General features: G+C 43.2%; 1 protein-coding gene and 1 pseudogene across 1 annotated transcript; both read right to left on the bottom strand.

Moving 5' to 3' along the window:
* Window positions 1-4,647: 4,647 nt before the first annotated feature.
* On the bottom strand, window positions 4,648-7,317 carry LOC146989253 (lipoamide acyltransferase component of branched-chain alpha-keto acid dehydrogenase complex, mitochondrial-like). Its single transcript, XM_085773173.1, has 4 exons — window positions 7,154-7,317; window positions 6,948-7,025; window positions 4,699-4,894; window positions 4,648-4,658 (listed from the first exon to the last, which is right to left on the bottom strand). Exons 1-4 carry the CDS (start codon window positions 7,304-7,306, stop codon window positions 4,648-4,650), a joined length of 438 nt encoding a protein of 145 aa, XP_085629299.1. The 5' UTR covers window positions 7,307-7,317.
* An 11,233-nt stretch (window positions 7,318-18,550) lies between these two features.
* LOC146989252 (leucine-rich repeat-containing protein 39 pseudogene) lies at window positions 18,551-20,874 on the bottom strand (annotated as a pseudogene).
* Window positions 20,875-21,357: the final 483 nt, after the last annotated feature.

Genomic DNA, 21,357 nt, shown 5'->3' with positions numbered 1-21,357 from the left:
ATCAGCTGGAGGAGGAAAACTCAGCTGTTCTCGGTTCCACCGCGACGTGCGCCTGGCGTTTGTTTTTTCTCTCCATTTATCAAGCTCCGGTAGCGACCCAGGTAAAATACGGGAGGACACCGTGCAGCTTCTTCATTAAATCCAAACAGTCCGACACAGCGACGCAGACGCACTGCTCCTCTTTGACTCTAAAGTCTCAGCAACTGGACTTACAGTAGCTACACTGAGTCTCCAGACCAGTTGGACCAGTCCCAGCCTGGTCAGATGCGTAGAACTGATGAAGCCTCTTGGATGAAGGTGAAACGTCTTCAGACAAATAACTAAGTCCAGTTGCTTTCGATTTAACCTCCTTTGAAAAAATAAAAATAAAAAATGTTGTAGTGAAAATGATTTTTTTTTTTACACGAGTCAAAACGAGCGTCAAATCGCGTATCTCGCGTATCTCGCGTTTGGTCGCGCGTCAAAGCTCGCGCGAAAAAAAAGCGTTCCTCGTGTTTGGTGGGAAGCCCCTTGTGGGTCTTCCCACCAAACACGATGAAAAAGACGAAGACGCGAGGGTCCCGTCGCCATAAAAGAATCGCGTGTATTGCGTCGCAAAAAAAAAAGTCGCGTATACCGCGTCTCGCGCCTAATCGCGTCTCGCGCCTAATCGCGTCTTTGCGTCACGGCCTTTTACACCGCGGACGTAACGAATAAACGGTGACGGTGTGAACGGACAACATAGAACAGGACCAGACGTGGTGTTGTTTCCTCTTTTCACCGACAGCTCCACTCTCCCTTACTTACACTAACTACTGTTATTGTTGAGGCCAGAGAATTGTGGGATTTGTAGTTTTTGACCAATCGCAGGTTGTGCTCTTTCTGTTTTTGTGATTTTCCCGGTTCACACATGTATTTTTTTTTAGGGGCAAATGCGAGTGAAATGCTCGCCCATGGTGGGCATAAGAACATTTAAGACCTGTCTAAAATTATTTAAGACTTGAACACAATAATTCAACAAATTTAAGACATTTTAAGGCCTAAAATTTAGATTTTCAAATTTTTGACTTTTTAAGACCCCGCGGATACCCTGTAACTATTACCCCTGGCAAAAAATGTATTTAATGAAATTTAATTTAATTTTAATGAAAAACATCTGATACAGGATATAAATCCTTTACATCAGACTCAAATAAATAACAACATACAAAAATTAAACACAAATATACCAACTACATACATAATCACTAAAATACATATAACAGAATAATCCCCAAAAATCTCAATAAAACTACAAAACAAAAACAAGAAAGAGAAAGAGAATTGTATTGTTCTGTATATAATTATATATATATACCGTATATATATATAAAGCAATTAAAAAAATGTTTCTTTCATTGAAAGAGATTACTGTTTCATTTATACTTTGTTGGATTGGTTTTTTGTTTCTTCAGTGTTTTTTAAACAGCCAGAAATGATCTCATCTGGTCTGGCTGTTTAAATAGATTTTAAAAATGCAAATATACAGTACATCAGTCAAATACATTGGGAACATTTCCCCATGTGTTTCAAATTTAAACTTCAAATCTCATTAAATTTGCTAATTGTTGGGAAAAAGTTCTTTAATTGTGAAATAATCAAAACTTTATATATTCTACATTATAAATGTTGTTTATTTGACCAGATAACATTTAATTTAAATCCCATTTTGTTCCTGAATCCACCAAACTGCTGGGATCAGAATAATCCTGATGTTCTGGATCAACGTTTTCCTGATCCGACTAAAAAGCTCTGAACGACACAAACTGATGAAGGTTTGATCCATTTTCAAGATTTGATCTGATCAATGATCCAAAATCCGATCAGTTTTTAACCCTTTAACAACTGGGTCCAGGACCAGAAAGTGACTTCTCCCACGTTCTCTGAGGAACCTGAACTCACCACAAACGACTCAGACTTGGTTCACTTCAACTTTATTGAGTTTTTTTTTTTTTCTTTTTTTTTCTTTTTTCTCGTTTGACCAGGGTTCAGACACTTCACAGTTTATGAGTCGGACCAGAACCAGAACCAGGACCAGAACCAGGTCCAAGAGTCCTGATCCAGATCCACATCCCAACACAAAACCACGACAGCGTCAACAAACAACAAACAACAAACAACAAACATTTCAACACATGAAACAAAACAAAACAAAACAAAATAGACAAAATAAAGGTCAGTATCAAAAAAAAAAAAAAAACTACGACACCATCGTTACCCAGCAGCCCAGAGGAAGACGTCGGGACCGGGACCGGGACCAGGACCGGGACCAGGACCAGGACCAGAGCCAGAACCAGGTCAGGGAGCAGCTGGTGGGGGGAGGGGAGAGGGGAGAGAGGGGGGGGGGCACTTAGCAGCTACAGAACCAGGACCAGAACCAGGACCAGGACCAGAACCAGAACCAGAACCAGGACCAGGACCAGGACCAGGTCTTCCCCTCAGGAGCTGGAGGAACAGTAACAGTCAGACGGGTCCAGAACCAGAACCAGTTCTGGTTCATTTACACACAGTTCAGTCAGTCAGGACCAGATCGGACCGGGACCAGGACCAGGACCGGGACCAGAACCAGAACCATGTGAAGTTCTGGTCCTGATGATCAGCGGAGACTTTGTGGACCTTTCACAGAGCGGTTGGTCCTGGTTCAGGACTCAGAAAACCACTTTAAACTGGACCAGATCCCAGACGGGTTCATCTGATCTGGATCGAACTGATGGAACTGGACTCTGGTGAACCCGGGTCTCGGGTCTCGGGACCCAGTTCTGCCCCCCCCCTCCCCCCCAGACTCTGGTTCTGGATCTCTCTCACACACACACACACACACACACACACTGGTTCAGTCTCACTTCCTGTGATTTTCAAATTAAAAGTTTCACCGATTAAAATTATTATTATTAGGATTAATTTTCCAAATAGAAAAAAAACAACAAAACTGGTCCGGTCCAGGATAACAGAGTCCAAACTGATCAATGAACTGATGAATTATTGATGACACACACACACACACACACACACACACACACACACACACACACACACCCCCCCCCGACCCCCCAGCAAAGAGAATCCAGACCCAGACCACCAGCACCTGAAGAGCTGAACCCTGGTTCAACTTGGACCAAAAACTACAAAAACCTCTAAACCTCCAACCGAGAGAGAGAGAGAGAGTGAGTGAGTGAGAGAGTAAGGGGGTGGGTGGGTGAGTGAATGAGTGGTTGTCATGGAAACGACATGATTGACAGGCTGGCCCCTCCCCCGCCGCATCGCGCCGCCGCCGCAACTCGCTCAAAGGCAACAAGGAAATAAGAGAAAAGAAGAAAGAGAAGATGATGATGATGATGATGATGAAGGCAGCAGCAGCAGCGGCGGCGGTGGCGGTGGCGGTGGCGGTGAAGGGGGAGAGGTGAAGGTGTGTTAGTGTTGGCGGTCCGGTTCCATCCGGTTCCATCCGGTTCCATCCGGTCGGGTCCGGTCACTTGAGGTCCAGCACCATGCTGGCCGGGTTCTCCAGGTATTCCCGCCACAGGTTGGAGAAGCGGCACATGGTGGCGCCGTCGATGATGCGGTGATCCGCCGACCAGCTGACCGCCATGATGTGAGCCGGGACCACCTGACCGCCGGCGCCGAACCGGGGCAGCACCTGAGAGCACACACACACACACACACACACACACACACACACACACACACACACACACACACACACACACACACACACACAGCGTTGGAATTAGCATTCGGCCCCAAGTTTTCAAAACAAATGAAGATTTTTTTTCCCGCTATATACATTATAGTTCAACATTTTGTCAAATTGGCCCATCGCCATAATCCCTATAGTCGTAGCAGTAGGTTCGTTACCTTTAGTTGTCGGTGCAAGCTATTTTTAGAACGGCGGAGCAGAGCCGTGAGCTGCTCAGAGCTACGCTACGGAGGCTCATTATGGGATTTCTTGGTTTCCCTCATCAAACTCATCAAATACACAATCCAACAACTCCACAACGCTCTGGCGGACAAGTTGTGAGCTGCACATTCACCACGCTATGAGATAATAACACAACGTTACCACACAGAGTTGTTTTAGAGGGAAATACAGAGACTGTTGATGAAAAACTGTCCCTGAAGGCAACGTGCATCAGCGGTTTTGCATGAATTTCCCTCTAAAACAACTCTGTGTGGTAACGTTGTGTTATTATCTCATAGCGTGGTGAATGTGCAGCTCACAACTTGTCCGCCAGAGCGTTGTGGAGTTGTTGGATTGTGTATTTGATGAGTTTGATGAGGGAAACCAAGAAATCCCATAATGAGCCTCCGTAGCGTAGCTCTGAGCAGCTCACAGCTCTGCTCTGGATTATGGCAATGGGCCAATTTGACAAAATGTTGAACTATCCCTTTAAACTCTAATTACCTTTCTTTCTTTTTTTATTATATACCCTGCACACACACACAGGAAGGGGGCGGGGCTTGGCTTATCTAAGTACTTTGACCTCTGTGGTGTGTTCATGGGCCATGGGAAAGTCTGGAACTCACCTGCATTTTCCCCAGCGCTCCGATGGCGACCTCAGGAGGGAGGATGACTGGTTTGGCGTACGTCCCTCCGATCTACAACACACACACAGAGGAAACAGGTTGTGGTTAGAGCGGGTCTAGAGTCCGTCTCCGTCCTCAGAGCGGCGGCGTCTGGACTCACGGATCCGATGTTGGACAGGGTGAACGTTCCCCCCGTCAGCTCCGACGTTCCCAGCTGCCCCACGGCGCCGAGCGTCTGCAGCCGGTTCAGCTCCTGGGCGATGTCGAACACGCTGAGCAGCTGCACGTTCTTCACGTTGGGCACCAGCAGACCCTGACTCGTGTCCATCGCCAGCCCGATGTTGTGAGACGCCTGAGGGCAAAGAGACACACCAAGGTGATTAGATATAAATGATGTGAAGTAACCGGGTCAGACTGATCCAGACCCAGTGATCTGATCGGATTCTGGGAAACCTGATCAATGACAACTGATTAATGATTATCTGACACATAACAGGTCTGATCTGCTGTTAAAGGGATATTCAGCTACAAATTCAGTTGGGACAGACTTTCAAACCAAGAACTTTTTTATCTGGGCCAGATGTTTTCAGTGACACAAACATACGAAATGTAGAGAAAAAGGGTTATTTTCTGCCTCTGCGCTGGTCTCACATTTGGGCTTATTCTGACCAAATGGTAGCTCCTATCAGAAAAAGAAGCAGACCGTGGTCGTCGTAAGGATTTCCTGAACACTTTGGTATGATTTTGGTGTTTCTACAGTAAATATTTTGGAAACACTTGCAAGTTATAAACAGGGGTCCCTCCTGCTTCTCTTTGTATTAGAGTCAATGGGCGGCAGGAAGAGACCTGGTCGCAATGAGAGGCTCACAGTTTAAATTTTGTAAGTCTCTCTGCTTCGATGAACACATTGTTAGAGAGAGGACACGTTTGTCTACAAATGTGGAAAAAATCATGTGTGTAGAGTGTAATTTGTGGCTGTAAGCAGCGTGGAAAGAGAAAAATGATGTCACCCACGCTAGCCTGAACATTCTGCGCAATACACACCCATTATAATCTCAACACTTCTCCAAATATGATCATGGTCATTAAACAGTGATTGATCAAAAACTATAATACCTATCGAAAAACGTGAATTAATACACCAATAAATGAGAGTTGTGTCTTGCAGAAGTCAGAGGACAGAGCCTCGCTGTCTTTGCCCCGTGGCCCTAACGAAAAGTGCCCAGTTTGATCGGATAAAACCTTGAAAACGGGTTATTGCAAAAACTAAAACCAGATCATGTGATCCAGTCTTGGTTTTAATCTGGATCAAACCCTCAGTTTGTGTTGATCAGAACTTTTTAGTCGGATCAGGAAACTTTGACCGTGTTTGTGTGTGTGTGTGTGTGTGCACCAGCGCGCATGTGAGAGAAGGGCCGCCACAGACTCGTTAATTAATAGGAAACACTGCTGGTTGGTAAGTTTAATTTTTACCGCACACCACTGGCATGCATGCTCGCTTCTCTCTCTCTGTGTGTGTGTGTGTTGTGTGTGAACACAGCGAAAGAGTGCTATGCGGAGATGAATTAACGGAACGATATTGCGTTCAATCAATTTGTGTCTTGGTCTTGATTCTGTGGCGCTGCGCCACACATTGTCTACATATGGGAAACAATAGGTGTGTGTGTTTGAGTAACATGAACGTTTGTGTTTCATTCTATAAACTACTGATAACAATTTCTCCCAAAAATTACAACTGGTCAAAATAACAAAAAAAGATGCAGTGTTTTCATACCTCAAATAATGCAAAGAAGTTGACCCTAACCCTTGATTTTTAAACAGACCACTAATGTTTTAATTTAGGAAGAGTTCAGATTAATATTGATGGAAATTTCAATTTTAATCCTGCAGCAGTGATTGTTTATTGATTTACTGATTATTTACTGATACATATATTATAGTTCTAAGATTTTCTATTAAAATAAAGCCAATAATGACATTTTCTGTGTTCTCTTTTTATTTGGAAAAGTACCAAAAAGTATCGAAAAGTATTGAAAAACATTTTGGTACCGATACCGGTACCAACATGTTGGTATCGTGACAACACTAGTTGTCAGATGAGGTCTGGCTGTTTAAACGACATTGAAGAAACAACAAACAGCAGAGAAAACAACACAAACATCCCATTTTCAAATAAATCCACTCTGAGTGTCTCCATGCTGCTGTTCTACCTGTTGTTTACACATTTAAAACACTCATTATCTGGATTTGGTCATCTAGAGAAGCTTGTATCTGCTCTGAACAACTGGGGTAAAGGTAAAGATGGATTACGTGATCCTGGATGGCAAAACAACGGATTGAAACAACTGGGTCTTAAAGAAAAAGTTTGAATCTACAATGTAGAAAGTGTCCAGTCCGGGTCGTACCTTGTAGGTGATGTTCTGGCAGCTCTGGTCCAATGAGGAGTTCAGGATGGGGAAGTGCAGGAGTCCCAGAGAGGCAGCCTGAGCCAATGAGAGCACAGCATCAACGTCAGCGCCAAACATCACGTGACCAATCAGCATCAAGGTTGCCCCCGCCAAGCCCCGCCCCCTCGCCCCTCCTCTCAGACCCTCCTCTCTTCTCCTCCTACCTTGATGAAGAAGGGCATGAAGCTGAGTTTGACCCCCCGGCCCTCGGCGAGGGGCCGGAGCTCCGCCCGCAGCGCCACCAGGCGGCTCAGGTCGACCTCGTCACAGTAGCCGAAGTGAGGGATCATCAGAGCGGCCGTCATCGTCTTCACCATCGCTTTGTGGAAACCTGATCAATGACAACTGATTAATGATTATCTGAGACATATCAGGTCTGATCTACTGTTAAAGGGATATTCAGCTAAAAATTCAGTTGGGACAGACTTTCAAACCAAGAACTTTTTTATCTGGGTCAGACGTTTTCAGTGACACAAACATACGAAATGTAGAGAAAAAGGGTGATTTTCTGCCTCTGCGCTGGTCTCACATTTGGGCTTATTCTGACTGAACAGTAGCTTCTATTAGAAAAAGCAGCAGATCGTGGTCGTCGTAAGGACTTCCTGAACACTTGGATACGATTTGGTGTTTCTACAGTAAATATTTTAGAAACACTTGCGAGTTTAAAACAGGGGTCCGTTCTGCTTCTCTTTGTATTTGAGTCAATGGGCGGCAGGAAGAGACCTGGCCGCAATGAGAGACCCACAGTTTAAATTCTGTAAGTCTCTCTGCTTTGTTGAGCACATTGTTAAAGACAGAACAAGTTCGTCTACAACTGTGTAAAAAATCATGTCTGTAGAGGGTAATTTGTGGCCGGGAGCAGCGTGCAAAGAGAAAATTTTAAACAATTTCAGACAACTTCTCCCACTCTAACCGATGATGTCACCCACTCTGGCACGAACATTCCGTGCAATACACACCCATTATAATCTCAACACTTCTCCAAATTTGATCATGGTCATTGAACAGTGACTGATCAAAAACTATATGACCTATCGAAACGTGGATTAACACACCAATAGATGAGACTTGTGTCTTGCAGAAGCCAGAGGACAGAGCCTCGGTGTGTTTGCCCCGTGGCCATAACTAAAAGTGTCCAGTTTTAGCAACAACTTGCTTCCCGTATGAATTAAAATCAGTAAAATTGTGGTCATTTCGTATACCACCATCTAAACAGGCCTGGGTCAAACCTACGCCCTTTAAAGCAGCTTTGCTGTCCGCGACTGTACCATTCAAAAGCAAGCTCAGTGCTGTCTGTCCCATAGAAGAACATGATAGCGGCAGCCTGCTGTAGCCCCTCTGTTATATCAATCGCTCTGCTTGTGGTGCAATACATACAACAGTCTCCAGCTGCAATGAAGCACACGCTGGAGTCGAGCAATGGGGGCGTGGTTTTTGTGATTCCTGATTGGACGGAGGTAAATTCATGCAAAACCGCTGATGCACGTTGCCTTCAGGGACAGTTTTTCATCAACAGTCTCTGTATTTCCCTCTAAAACAACTCTGTCTGGTAACGTTGTGTTATTATCTCATAGCGTGGTGAATGTGCAGCTCACAACTTGTCCACCAGAGCGTTGTGGAGTTGTTGGATTGTGTATTTGATGAGTTTGATGAGGGAAACCAAGAAATCCCATAATGAGCCTCCGTAGCGTAGCTCTGAGCAGCTCACGGCTCTGCTCCGCCGTTCTAAAAATAGCTTGCACCGACAATTAAAGGTAACGAACCTACTGCTATGACTATAGGGATTATGGCAATGGGCCAATTTGCCAAAATGTTGAATTGTCCCTTTAAATATCTGGGGGAGTAGGAGTGATTCTTAGACTTGAGAAAGTTGATAAAAAGCTTTAGTTCTTAAGTTTGAGAGTTGGACTAAATTCCACAAATTCTCAACACTAAAATTCTCTAAGACTCGGACGACTTGGAAATTCAGTTTACAGCACATAGTACTATGGTAACTCGGCTCTGACACCGGCATTTAAGATTCAGTTCACTAAAGGTGTGACTAAGACACTTGATAACTACCTTTTAAAGGGATAGTAGCATTTTTTTTAAAGTGGGGTTGTATGATCTACAAATAGCCCCTAAGTACTTTAATTGCAGTAGAAGACTCTCTGCATTTTTCCCAGCCCTTCAAAGTGCAGGAAAAACACAGTTTTTATTTGGACCTAACCAATTCACGTATCCCTCCGCCCAGGGTTAGCGCCCCCCGATCAGCAGTTGGTTAGGTCCAAATAAAAACTGTGTTTTTCCTGCACTTTGAAGGGCTGGAAAAAATTATATTATAACGAACAATGGAACTGTGTATTTTTTTAGGGGCTATTTGTAGATCATACAACCCCACTTTAAAAAAAATGCTACTATCCTTTAAGTGCATCTTTCAGTCAATAATTTGTTTTACTCATAAGTCGACTCCTATCCGGCCCCTGGTCCGTACCTGGTCAGGGAGGTGGTCCAGCTCCCGGTTCATGGCCAGCTCCAGTCTCTCCAGACTCTCACAGCCGCTCAGCTCCTCGGGAACCACCTGCACTCGGTTGTAGCTCAGCATCAGCTCTCTGAGCCGCGTCAACATCCCTGAGACCAGAACCAGAACCAGGAGGACACATGGTGAGACCGGCTACAGGGTCGGTCTTTGACCTGTCGGAGGTAGGCTACTGACCGATCTGTTTGGGGATTTCAGAGACGCCGTTGCGGGACAGATCGAGCACCAGGAGGTTCTGGAAGCTGGAGATGAAGTGAGGGATCTTCTGCAGTCCGGTCCGGTGGAGCTGCCACTCCTGGACCTGGTTGAGCTGGACCAGACAGCCCGGCAGGACCTGCAGAGACAAACACTCACGTCAGACCAACGGTGTAATTTATATAATTGCATAATTACTTGATTAATCAAACAATAATCGATTATTAAATTAATTATCAACTAGTTTGATAATCTAATAATCAGTTTGAGTAGTTTCTTAAGAACAAAAGTCCAGATTCTCTGATTTCAGCTTCTTCAATGTCAATATTTCTGGTTTCTTTGTTCCTTTATGACAATAAACTGAGTCTCTCTTTGGTTTGTGGACAAAACAAGACATGTGAGGACGTCGTCTGGTGGTTTGAGAAACACTGATTGATACTTTTCAACATTTTTTAAAACATTTTATTGACCAAACAACTAATCGATTAATCGTTTACATAATCAACAGATTAATTGATAATGAAAATAATTGTTAGCTGCAGCCCTACCAAGAAGTAACTGAGTTAGTAACTGAATTACTACATACTGTAATAAAAGTAACAACCGCGATGCTTTTTTTAATATAAAATGCTGAAATATGTCAAATTACTTGAACTCATCCCAGTAACCTCCCTCCCAACTCTGGAGTTGGTTCGTTCCAGATAAATTTAAAAAGATTTTTTTTTCTACCAGTCGGTTTATGGACTGAAAAAAAAGTCAAACGTACACTTTAACAGATGTATTATTATTTTATGATGGGACTTCTTGAGTCAAGTAATGGTGCATTTTATTGTCAGTAACTGTAGTGGCTATTTGTCCTTGGTGTCTATAATCAAAAAACTTCAAAATTATCAAAACTATAATGAAACTAAATCAAATCAAACGGCCACTGAGACACCTAGGGAGTGAATTTACGCAGGATAAAACAAAGTCCATTGTCCAGGCAAAAAATGAAGTTTCTTAGGTTTATTCTCCATCGGCAAACAAACAAACAAAGAACAATGGGCCTTTGCCGCCTCTCTTGCCCTGGTAAAAAACCATCTGCCCTCCCAGGTGCCTAGCTCACCTGTGACTGCCAACCCCTATATGTAAACTCACCCGGTGCGCTCCAGCTACCCAGTACCTTCAAAGTAAAAGCATGGTTAAGTGCCAAAATAAACGTAATCAATACTAAATATCATAAACAAACTAAAGGTGTATTCCCCAAAACTAAACCACAAAAAATAACTAAATAATAAGTGATTAAATAATACAAAAGTAACAAATAGCTCCGACACTCCGGCCCCTAATTGTGAAAAGTATAAACTCACAATTACATTAATTTCTACAAGGAGCTATTCTATTTATCTCTCCCTAACTCTACAAAGGGGGGGGGGGATTCTTCTGTCTTCTTCTGGAAAGCTGTAAACAAAAAAGAACAGATAGAGGACAGAGTAGTAAGGGAGAAAGAAAGAATAATGTCCATGATCCTATACTGTGGCCTCCAGGAGCAGGCAGATCTTCGTTACAGGCCGCTCCAGAACACTGGTCTTAGTTTGAAGGCACACAGAACGAACCAATCCTTTGGCATCAGACTTGGTACTCAGAACTCGGCCCATCATCCAGGATCCTCTGGGAGCTGTAGCATCAGCGATGATGACAATATCTCCTGGAGAGAAGTTTCTTCTTGGCCTCGTCCACTTTTGTCTTTCCTGCATCACAAGTAAGTACTCAGATACCCATCTTTTCCAAAAGAGTTCTGCAATGTACTGTACTTGTCTCCATCTTCTCCTTGTGTACAGATCATTCTGCTCAAAGAGTCCTGGTGGAAAGATAGGTTTTCCTTTTAGCAACAGAATATGATTGGGTGTCAGGGCCTCAAGGTCATTGGGGTCGTCAGAAACCTTTGTGATGGGTCTGTCGTTCAGTATTGCCTCCACCTCACAAAACAGCGTCTGCAGGGCCTCGTCATCCAACACCTGCTGTCTGACAACAGAAGAAAGCATGCTCTTTACTGAACGAATCAGACGTTCCCAAATACCACCTTGATGTGGGGCTGCTGGTGTATTGAAGCTCCATTTAATCCCATCTTGAATCAAAGCACCTTGAATGTTCTCATTATTCAAATCAGCAAGACTTTGCTTCAACTCCTTGTTGGCTCCAATGAAGTTTGTGCCATTATCGGACCTCATGCTTGACACAGGACCTCTTCTGCAAACAAATCTCCGCACAGCATTAATACAAGAGTGTGTATCAAGTGTGTGTGCCACCTCCAGGTGCACTGCACGACTGGTGAGGCAGGTGAACAGCACTCCATACCTTTTCACAAGGCTTCTTCCTCTTTTGACCTCCAGGGGGCCAAAATAATCCACTCCAACATCTGTAAAGGGAGCCTTGTCTGGCATGACTCTCTCCTCCGGTAAGTCTGCCATCTTCTGCTCTCCAAGTTTTCCTCTGTACCGTCTGCACACTGTACATTCTGTAATCGTCCTTCTTGCAGCAGAATTGGCATTAATGATCCAATATCTCTGTCGAAGCCTGTGCAACATGTGGTTTCTACCAGCGTGTCCTAGCTGTTGATGGATATGACGTAGAATAATCTGGGAAACATGCAGATCTTTTGACAGGATAACAGGATGCTTGATTTCTGATGGTAATGCCAATTTATGCAGGCGACCTCCAACTCTGAGAATGCCGTCCTCCAGTATTGGATCCAGCTTGTACAGTGGGCTGTCCTTGGAGATGTTATCCAAGCCACGTGTCAGTGAGGCAATTTCACTCTCAAACTTGTACTTCTGGACAAAACAAAATATTGCCTTTTCTGCCTCATCATAATTTTCTGGGGTCAAAATCCTCCCTCGCAGTGTGGTCTTGAAGCTCTGAAGTTTCTGCTCCACAGAATTTTTAGCCTCTGTTTCCTTGTCACTCTCAGCAGCCTTAAACTCCTTTCTCTTTTGGCTCAAAAGCAAAAGAACTCTTTTAAGCTCAAGGAACCATGCAACAGATGTTTTAAGTTTCCTCCACGACGAGAAATAGTGAATGAGGCAGTCTGTGGGATCTTCTGAGTGCTTAACGATGGCATACACTGCTGGTTCTTTTTTGACCTCCGGGTCATCAGCAGGAATCACAGCTGGCTCAAAGTCAGGTACAGGCCACTCACTCTCTAACAAATACAGGAATTCTGGGCCTTTAATCCATCTTCCATTTGTGAGAAGTTCCTCAGCTGTCAATCCACGTGACGCTTCGTCTGCAGGATTGATCTTCGTGCCCACATACTTCCACTGACCAACATCTGTAGCTTCTCTAATAACAGAGACTCTGTTGGCAACGAAGGTGTGGAAACGTCTAGTTTCGCTAGAGATGTACTTGAGGACGGTCGTGCTATCAGTCCAAAACATCGACCTCTTCAGCTGCCACTGCAGCTCCTTTTGCAGCATGGCATCCACTCGGACAGCGAGAACTGCTGCCGTGAGCTCCAGGCGAGGAATGGTCATTTGCTTCAGGGGAGCAACTCTGGCTTTCCCCACAAGAAATGACACATGCACTTTATCACCATCTTCCAATCTCAAGTAAGACACTGTACCATAACCAACTTGACTTGCATCAGAAAAATGATGGATTTGCGCTGTCACAGATGTTCCAAGGTCATGAGGTTTGATGCAGCGTTCAACTGTGAATGCACTCATCTTTTGAAGGTCACTCAGCCAATCAGACCATTGCTTGGAGAAAGAGGGGGAAATTTGTTCATCCCACATCAGGTTTCTTCTACAGAGCTCCTGCAACATTAACTTGGCTGACATGGTGAAAGGAGCCAAAAATCCTAGTGGATCATACAGCGAGCTCACCACAGACAAAATTCCTCTCCTGGTCTGCTGCCGTTCCTGCACTGAAGTCCTGAACATGAACTTATCGGACTCGACACACCATTTCAGTCCGAGTGCTCTTTCGACGGGAAGCTGGTCTGTGTCCAAATCCAGTTCTTTCATCTCTGTTGCTCTGATGTCACTTGGGATTGACATCAACACAGACCGGCTGTTCGTTACCCATTTTTGAAGACTGAATCCACCTTTGTGACAGAGTGCAGTTAAGTCTTTCACCAGTTGCATGGCATCTCCCTCCGAGGCTGTGGACTTTAGGCAGTCATCTACATAAAAATTATGGTTGACTGTGCTGATTACTTCAGGGGGAAAATCAGATGCATTATCCTCTGCAGTTCTTCTCAAGGCATAATTAGCGCAACTTGGGGATGATACAGCTCCAAACAAATGTACCCTCATGCGATATTCTGCTGGTTGTTGGTCAGTGTTGCCCTGGGGCCACCACAGGAATCTGAGGAAATCAACATGCTTATCAGGTACCTGCACTTGATGAAACATAGCATGGATGTCTGCCATGATTGCAACAGGCTCCTTCCTGAACCGAATGAGGACTCCAATCAGAGAGTTGGTTAAGTCTGGTCCCTGCAACAGCTGCTGGTTCAGTGAAGTTCCTTTATATATTGCACCACAGTCAAATACAACTCTTAATTTTCCTTTGGTAGGGTGATGTACTCCGTGATGGGGGATGTACCACACTTTTCCATCATCTTGTTCCAGCTGTTCAGTGGGTACCATCTCAGCATAACCTTGATCCAACATGTCACTGAGAAATGAAGTGTACTCCTCCTTGTACTTGACATCTCTCTCAAATTTCCTCTTCAGGCCTTGAAGCCGCTGCTCTGCCACACAGCGATTATTTGGTAAGGCAGGATCTTCTTCTCTGAAAGGTAAGTCAATACAATAATGTCCACTTTTCAGTTCTGTTGTACTTTGCACAGTCTTCATGAATTTAATGTCCTCTCTTGACATTTCCAACCGTTCCACTGATGTCTTTTCACTGAAATCGTGGTTATATTGACTGATGAGCATCTCTTCCAGATGTTCCACAGAGATTCGATTAGTCGTGACGACAGCACAGCCCGTCTTGACTCCACTGCTGTTTCCACTGCGCAGTGGTCCATTTATTACCCAGCCAACTCTGGTTCTGACTGCGTATGGTCCCTCACTCTGGCTGTTAATCAGCTCCCAGGGTTCCATCACTTTAGGAGCGTCTGTCCCAATGAGCAGATCAACCTCTGCATCCAGATGATGAAGTTTTATGTTCCTCAGATAAGACCATTTTGCAATATCCTCTTGCTGTGGGATGTTCAGTCTTGACACTGGCATAGTCTCTTGAGTCATAACACTTGGTAACTCAATAAAATCATCCACGTCCATGCCAGACACTTCCACACCAGACAATACAGTCGTACTCACAATTTTCCTCTGACCCATGGTTCTCAATAAAATGTTGGCTGGTTTGCCTCTCAAACCCAGTCTCCTTGCCAGACTGACAGTGCAGAATGTACCTGAACTCCCAGGATCCAAAAAAGCGTAAGTCTGCACGACCTCATCACTCATCTGGCATTTAACCTGTACTGCAACAATAGAGAAGACAGCATCATCCTCTTCACCGGCCCCTATAGCTCCACATGTCTGAGAAGGTCCCGGTGAAACACTCGGTGGAGAGCTCACAGCTTGTGTGTCCTTTAAGGATGTACCTTTATCCCTTTCTTGAATGTGAAGGACTGATGGATGCTTCTGGTTACACACAATACAGACCAAACGACTCCTGCAGTCTTTGCTTCTGTGACCAACTCTCAGGCAACCAAAACAAATTCCATTTTCCTGTATGAAAATTATCTTGTCCCGATGCATCTTCAACTTGAACTGTGAGCATTTATCCAGAGAGTGACTGTTAAGTTTGCAAAATAAACAGCATTTGAGATAACTTTGGGCAGAGGAAGACTTGATGTTACTGTCCATGTATGTTTTGTTGCTTTCCTTCACAGCAGAGACACTGGTGGCAAAAGTGCTTCCATTTCTCCTTTGCTTTGTGTGAATGACATTGGAGGCTTTGCTACGGCTGACAGGTGACAGATCTTGAATATTGCCAAAAAGTGGGTCAGAGAGTATTTTAACTTGTTTTTCCACAAATGTCACAAGGTCAGTGAACATTACTCTGCATCCATTTTGCTCCTGCAAATCACATGCAACACTCCTCCACTTCTCCCGTAGCTTGTAAGGAAGCTTCATCACAATAATTTTGAGATTGGAGGGCATGTCCAACTCCTTCATGTACATTATCTGCTGTGTCAAATTGGAGCAACCTCGAAGAAACAGGGAAAAAGATTGCAGTGCTGGTACATCCTCTGTTTTAATGGGGGGCCAGTTCAGAATTTTTTCCATGTAAGCAGAAGCGATTTTATGTTCATTGCCAAAATGCTCCATCAGTAGGAATTTGGCCCTCTGATAACCCACACTTGGGGGTAGATGCTGACAGCTCCTGACAAGGTCTCTTGGCTGCCCCCTGGTGTACTGTTCCAAAAATGACAGGCAATCACTGGCATTGTTAGTTTTTCCTTCTACACAGTTTTCAAAGGATCTCATAAAGGATTTAAACTGAAGAGGGTCGCCATCAAACACAGGGATATTTCTTACTGGCAAAGCAGATGCTAAATTTTGCTGAACCAACAATGCAGTGATGTCATTCTGCCTTTGCATAATGTCCATAATATCATTGCAGGGGTTATTATTGCGGGGTAGATTCAGAGTATTAGGAACCATTCGTGTTGTGTGAGTTTGACTCATTACTGGGCCAGTGTCAGTTTGTGTCGTTGCTGCTCGTCCGGGCCTGACGTTCACTTGGGTGTTAGTTATTAGTGATGGTCTGACGTCAGTTTGTGTTATTGCCGCATGTACAGGTGTGACAGTGACAACCTGAGCCTCCATGTGAGCAATGTTATTTGCAGCATGTGTTTGTGGAACAAAATCATCCGCGTGGAGATTCAGTGGGCGTGTTCCTTGAGCACCAGTCCAGTTCCTGTCAAAATATGAGTTAATTGCGTTCGATCCTTTAGAGCCACATTTTGAATTGATTTCCAACACATTCAGTTTTGCATTAGCGGCCGCAAGTTCCGTTTCCAGAGCGAACAGTTCCTTTTCCTTTCTGAGTTTTTCCTCTTTTGCTTCCAATGCGTGTTTTCTTTCTAATGCAGCCATGCGCTCCATAAGTGCCGCTTTGTCGGCTTCTGTCTTTATTCTTGCAGATGATGTTGATGATGCTTTAGATAACCTAGAGTGCGCTCTGGAACGCTTCTCCTCTTGACATGAAACATTTGAAACACTGTCTTCGGGGTTAATGTCATCAGAAGCCACACTTAAGTTACCAGGAGGTGGCTCAGCATCATTTGATTGCACATATGGATAGCCAGCATCAGATAACCAACATTTTACCTTTTCAATGGAATTCGAAAACCCAGATCCTTTTGCATGAAAATATATATTTTGCCGTTCAACTTCATCCTCAGGCAAATTCAGATTCAGAATGGCTTCGTGCATGTCTTTGGCTTCCTCGAAGCATTTAATGCATTTACTCAGCTCGGCTTGCACTGAGTTCACATTGTCAGTGGATACCATCAAATCACACATTTTATCGATGCTCCTTTTTACATGCTTGCATTTCAAAGACCTTTTTTCTTGACACGTCTTTAAATAAAATGTTAGACCCTTTGAGGTAAACTTGACACTCCTTTTTGAGAGCACGGACACAGAGTCATTTGCTTTGGCTGCAGCCTCAGACATTTTTCCACATCAAGTCCTTTTCAATCCTTTAATTTCCACACTTTTGTTTGAAATACTCATAACACACAGGGATATTGTTTGTGACACACGGCTCCGCATCAGAGACTTTTATGAATGAGAGTAGGCGTGGCTTACCAGGAGATAGTAGAATTGCGCAGCACGCGCGCTTCATCCAAACTTCCAAAGATCCCAATAAACATCCAGTGCAAAGAAACGATGATTCAAACACTCCAATAGTGATGCCGTTTTCCAATACAGCCTCCTCGTAATTCTTTGCTCACCGATGCTGTTGAGTAGTTTCGTGTGATGTCCGTCGGCCAGTAACTCCAAACCCGCACGTTTTCCAATCCTCTTTCACAAATCATCAATCCAATATCCAAGCTGTCAGAGATTTCATCCGCCAAATCTTCACTTTAGGGTGGGTTTTTTACTTTATGTAGTGGCTATTTGTCCTTGGTGTCTATAATCAAAAAACTTCAAAATTATCAAAACTATAATGAAACTAAATCAAATCAAACGGCCACTGAGACACCTAGGGAGTGAATTTACGCAGGATAAAACAAAGTCCATTGTCCAGGCAAAAAATGAAGTTTCTTAGGTTTATTCTCCATCGGCAAACAAACAAACAAAGAACAATGGGCCTTTGCCGCCTCTCTTGCCCTGGTAAAAAACCATCTGCCCTCCCAGGTGCCTAGCTCACCTGTGACTGCCAACCCCTATATGTAAACTCACCCGGTGCGCTCCAGCTACCCAGTACCTTCAAAGTAAAAGCATGGTTAAGTGCCAAAATAAACGTAATCAATACTAAATATCATAAACAAACTAAAGGTGTATTCCCCAAAACTAAACCACAAAAAATAACTAAATAATAAGTGATTAAATAATACAAAAGTAACAAATAGCTCCGACAGTAACGGTAACGGCGTTATAGCAGGGGAAAGGTAACTTTTTTGATTACCTGTCACTGAAAAAGTAGCGTCGTTAGTTACACCGTTATTTTATGATGTGATATTCCCTGGTCATGATTGGTCAAGCCCATATTCTAATATGGAAATGACAAAATAAAGAGGCAAATAAGCCTTGTCGTTTTATCAAAGTTAATGATTTTGCACTTTTCCACGCATACGCTGACCTTTTTGCTTTAAAAAATCCCTATACAGACAGAGATCTTAACCCCCTCCCCCCCAAATGTTTAACCCTAAGCTAGGCCCCTGCATCAGACCGAAGACTGGACCAGGACAATAATCTGATACCTTCCACTCCTCCTGCTCGATGCGGAGCACCAGCCGTCCGTCCTCGGTCTGCAGCTTCTGTCTGAGTCGAGCCAGAAGGGCCCGGTCCTCCCAGACCCCCAGGCTGAGTCTGGAGCGCCGCTCGGTGCCGCTCCTCCTCCTCTGCTGCTCCTCCTCGTCCTGCTCCTCCCTCCTCCTCTTGATCCGGGTCTCCCACAGAGCTCTGACCGAGCTGATGGAGCCGCACACCGCCACGCCCCCCACCATGGTCACCACGACGACGACGACGTCACAGCGCCGCACGGGGAGACAGGCGAGATGACCTCTGACCTCTGAGCTGCAGCCTCGCTCTCCTCCTGATCATCCTGTCGTATTATCACCAGAGGAACAAACACTAAACATTTCATTTCTATTTTACTAAATAAATTGTGAAGAAAACTGTTTTTTTTTATTATTCATTTAATTGAAGCCTATATTGAGGCCACATTTTGTAATAATGTAATTAATTTCACCTCATGATGTAATATTTTGTAAAATCTGCCACATTTTGTAACATTTTGTAACCTTTTTTTGTACAATTCTTGAATGCAATATATAATAAACTTTGCCACATATTGTAATAAGTTGTTACATTTTGCACAAAATTATTACATTTTCTATATAAAAAAGTGCAACACTTGTATTTTGTAATAATGCAATATGTAACAACTTGTAACAAAATGCGGCCAGGTTTCTTACACATTTATTGCATTATAATGCAACTTTATTACATAATGTGGCGCTACAAGGCCTAATCTATTATTTGTATTATTTAAATTAATGTGTTTGTTTTTTTATGTATCTTAAATTACTCTTTGTATTTTTCTTTTATCCTTTTTAAAGTTATTAGGGAGAGATGCACCTACATTTTTTTGTGCTTCATTGCTCGATGACAATAAAGGAAAACTGAAATTTACAATATAAGAGAAAATCACCGTTCTGGCGAAACGTCAGTGATTTATTTTATTTTATTTGTTTGTTTTTTTTTCCATTTATCTTCATGTTGTCAGTTACACAGAATGAAAAAAAAAAACTATTGTACAAAACATTTCATTTCTTTGATTTCATTTCTATTTTACTAAATAAATTGTAAAGAAAACTGTTAAAAATTATTTATTTAATTGAGGCCGCATTTTGTAATAATGTAATACATTTTCACATTTTGAAATAAAATTCTTGAATGCAATATGTAATAAACTTTGCCGCATTTTGTAAAAACGGGCTATACAAATAAAATTGCCTTGCCTTGCCTTGTAATAAGTTGTTACATTTCGTGCAAAATTATTACATTTTATATACAAAAAGTGCATTATAATGCAACTTTATTACATAATCTGGTTGGTAAAGTTAGTCTATTATTATTTAATTTAATAATTTAATTATGTATGTTAAATTACTCTTTGCATACTTCTTTTATCCTTTTTAAAGTTGTTAGGGAGAGATGCACCTATATTTCTTTGTTGCTCGATGGCAATAAAGGAAAATTGAAATTTACAATATAACAGAAAATCCTCATTTTGGTGAAATTACAACAGTTATTTATTTGATTTGATTTATTTTCCATTTATCTTCACGTTGTCAGTTACACATAGAATGAAAAAAAACTACTGTAGTACATTTAGTTTACAGTGTAGTATCTTAAAAGTATTGTTAGTTGTATTTCCATCAGTGCTGTAGTGTTACAGTGCAGTAATATTACAATGTACAGTGTTATTGTTGTGTAGTATCACAGTAATGGACTGTTGTGTTACAGTGTTGTGGTACTGTAGTCTAACAGTGTTGTAGAATTACAGTATAATTACAGTAGTATTATCATAGCACCACTGTGTTATTGTAGTATTCAAAGTATTACGGTGTTGTATTATCAGAGTACAGCTGTACAGTGTTGTAGTAGTATCACACAGTACCACAGTGTTAGTGTTGTAGTCGGTGAACACTGGTGTCATGTTGTAGTTAGTGTTGTATTACTATAGCTCTGTAGTATTGCAGTACTGTGGTACAACAGTATAACAGTGAAGTAGTATTACAGTGTAGCAGTATTGTATTGTAGTATTACTGTAGTAGTACTGTAGTATTACACAGTCTCAGTGTAGCAGCTCTCACCTTGTCTCAGCGCAGCGGCAACAGTCGTCGTCCATGCTGCTGAGAAATTTGACCTCAGATCAGATCAGCTGCTGGTTAATTTTAGTCAGAGTCTCCAGGTCATGTGACCGACAGATACCCCCACCTCTTACCCCCCCTCTTACCCTCTTACCCCCCCTCTTACCCTCTTACCCCCCCTCCACTCAGAGTCACATGACTGGTCCCGGTCCTGGGTCCTGGGAGAGGAGTCGGGGTCTCTCAGCCAATCAGAGCGGAGGACCTCCCACCTTCTCTCTGACCTCTGGAGTTTCTGACCGCGTGTCCTCCTGCACGTTGGGACGTTGTCATGGTGACGGCAGCATCTGGTCCACACACAGCAGCCCTACAGAAGAAGGATGGGATGTAGGAGCTCAGTGCATCATGGGAGTTTGGTGAAAGAAGCTAAAATGAGTCGTAGCTGTAGTGTTCTGACACTATATCATTAGAGAGCGCTGCCCTCTAGTGGACATGGAAGGCAACAGCCTTGTCTGTACCTGTGTTTACGTTGTTATTGACGTTGTAGTAAAGAGTCCCAGTCTACACGCACAGTCCGGTCTCCGTCTGGTTTATTGAACCCATCACAA

The sequence above is a fragment of the Trachurus japonicus genome, chromosome 4 (genome assembly GCF_045865225.1).
Source record: "Trachurus japonicus isolate A0001 chromosome 4, Traja_1.0".
NCBI classification, from domain to species: domain Eukaryota; kingdom Metazoa; phylum Chordata; class Actinopteri; order Carangiformes; family Carangidae; genus Trachurus; species Trachurus japonicus.
The sequence above is the reverse complement of the archived record's forward strand: the minus strand, read 5'-3'. Positions and strand labels throughout refer to the sequence as shown.

What these genes read in the sequence shown, in the direction of transcription:
- LOC146989253 (XM_085773173.1), bottom strand. Translation starts at nt 7,306, where the DNA reads ATGGTGAAGACGATGACGGCCGCTCTGATGATCCCTCACTTCGGCTAC. An exon ending in TCATGCCCTTCTTCATCAAG is followed by an intron (nt 7,026 to 7,153) that starts GTAGGAGGAGAA and finishes TCATTGGCTCAG; the next exon opens with GCTGCCTCTCTGGGACTCCT. An exon ending in GCCAGAACATCACCTACAAG is followed by an intron (nt 4,895 to 6,947) that starts GTACGACCCGGA and finishes CTTTGCCCTCAG; the next exon opens with GCGTCTCACAACATCGGGCT.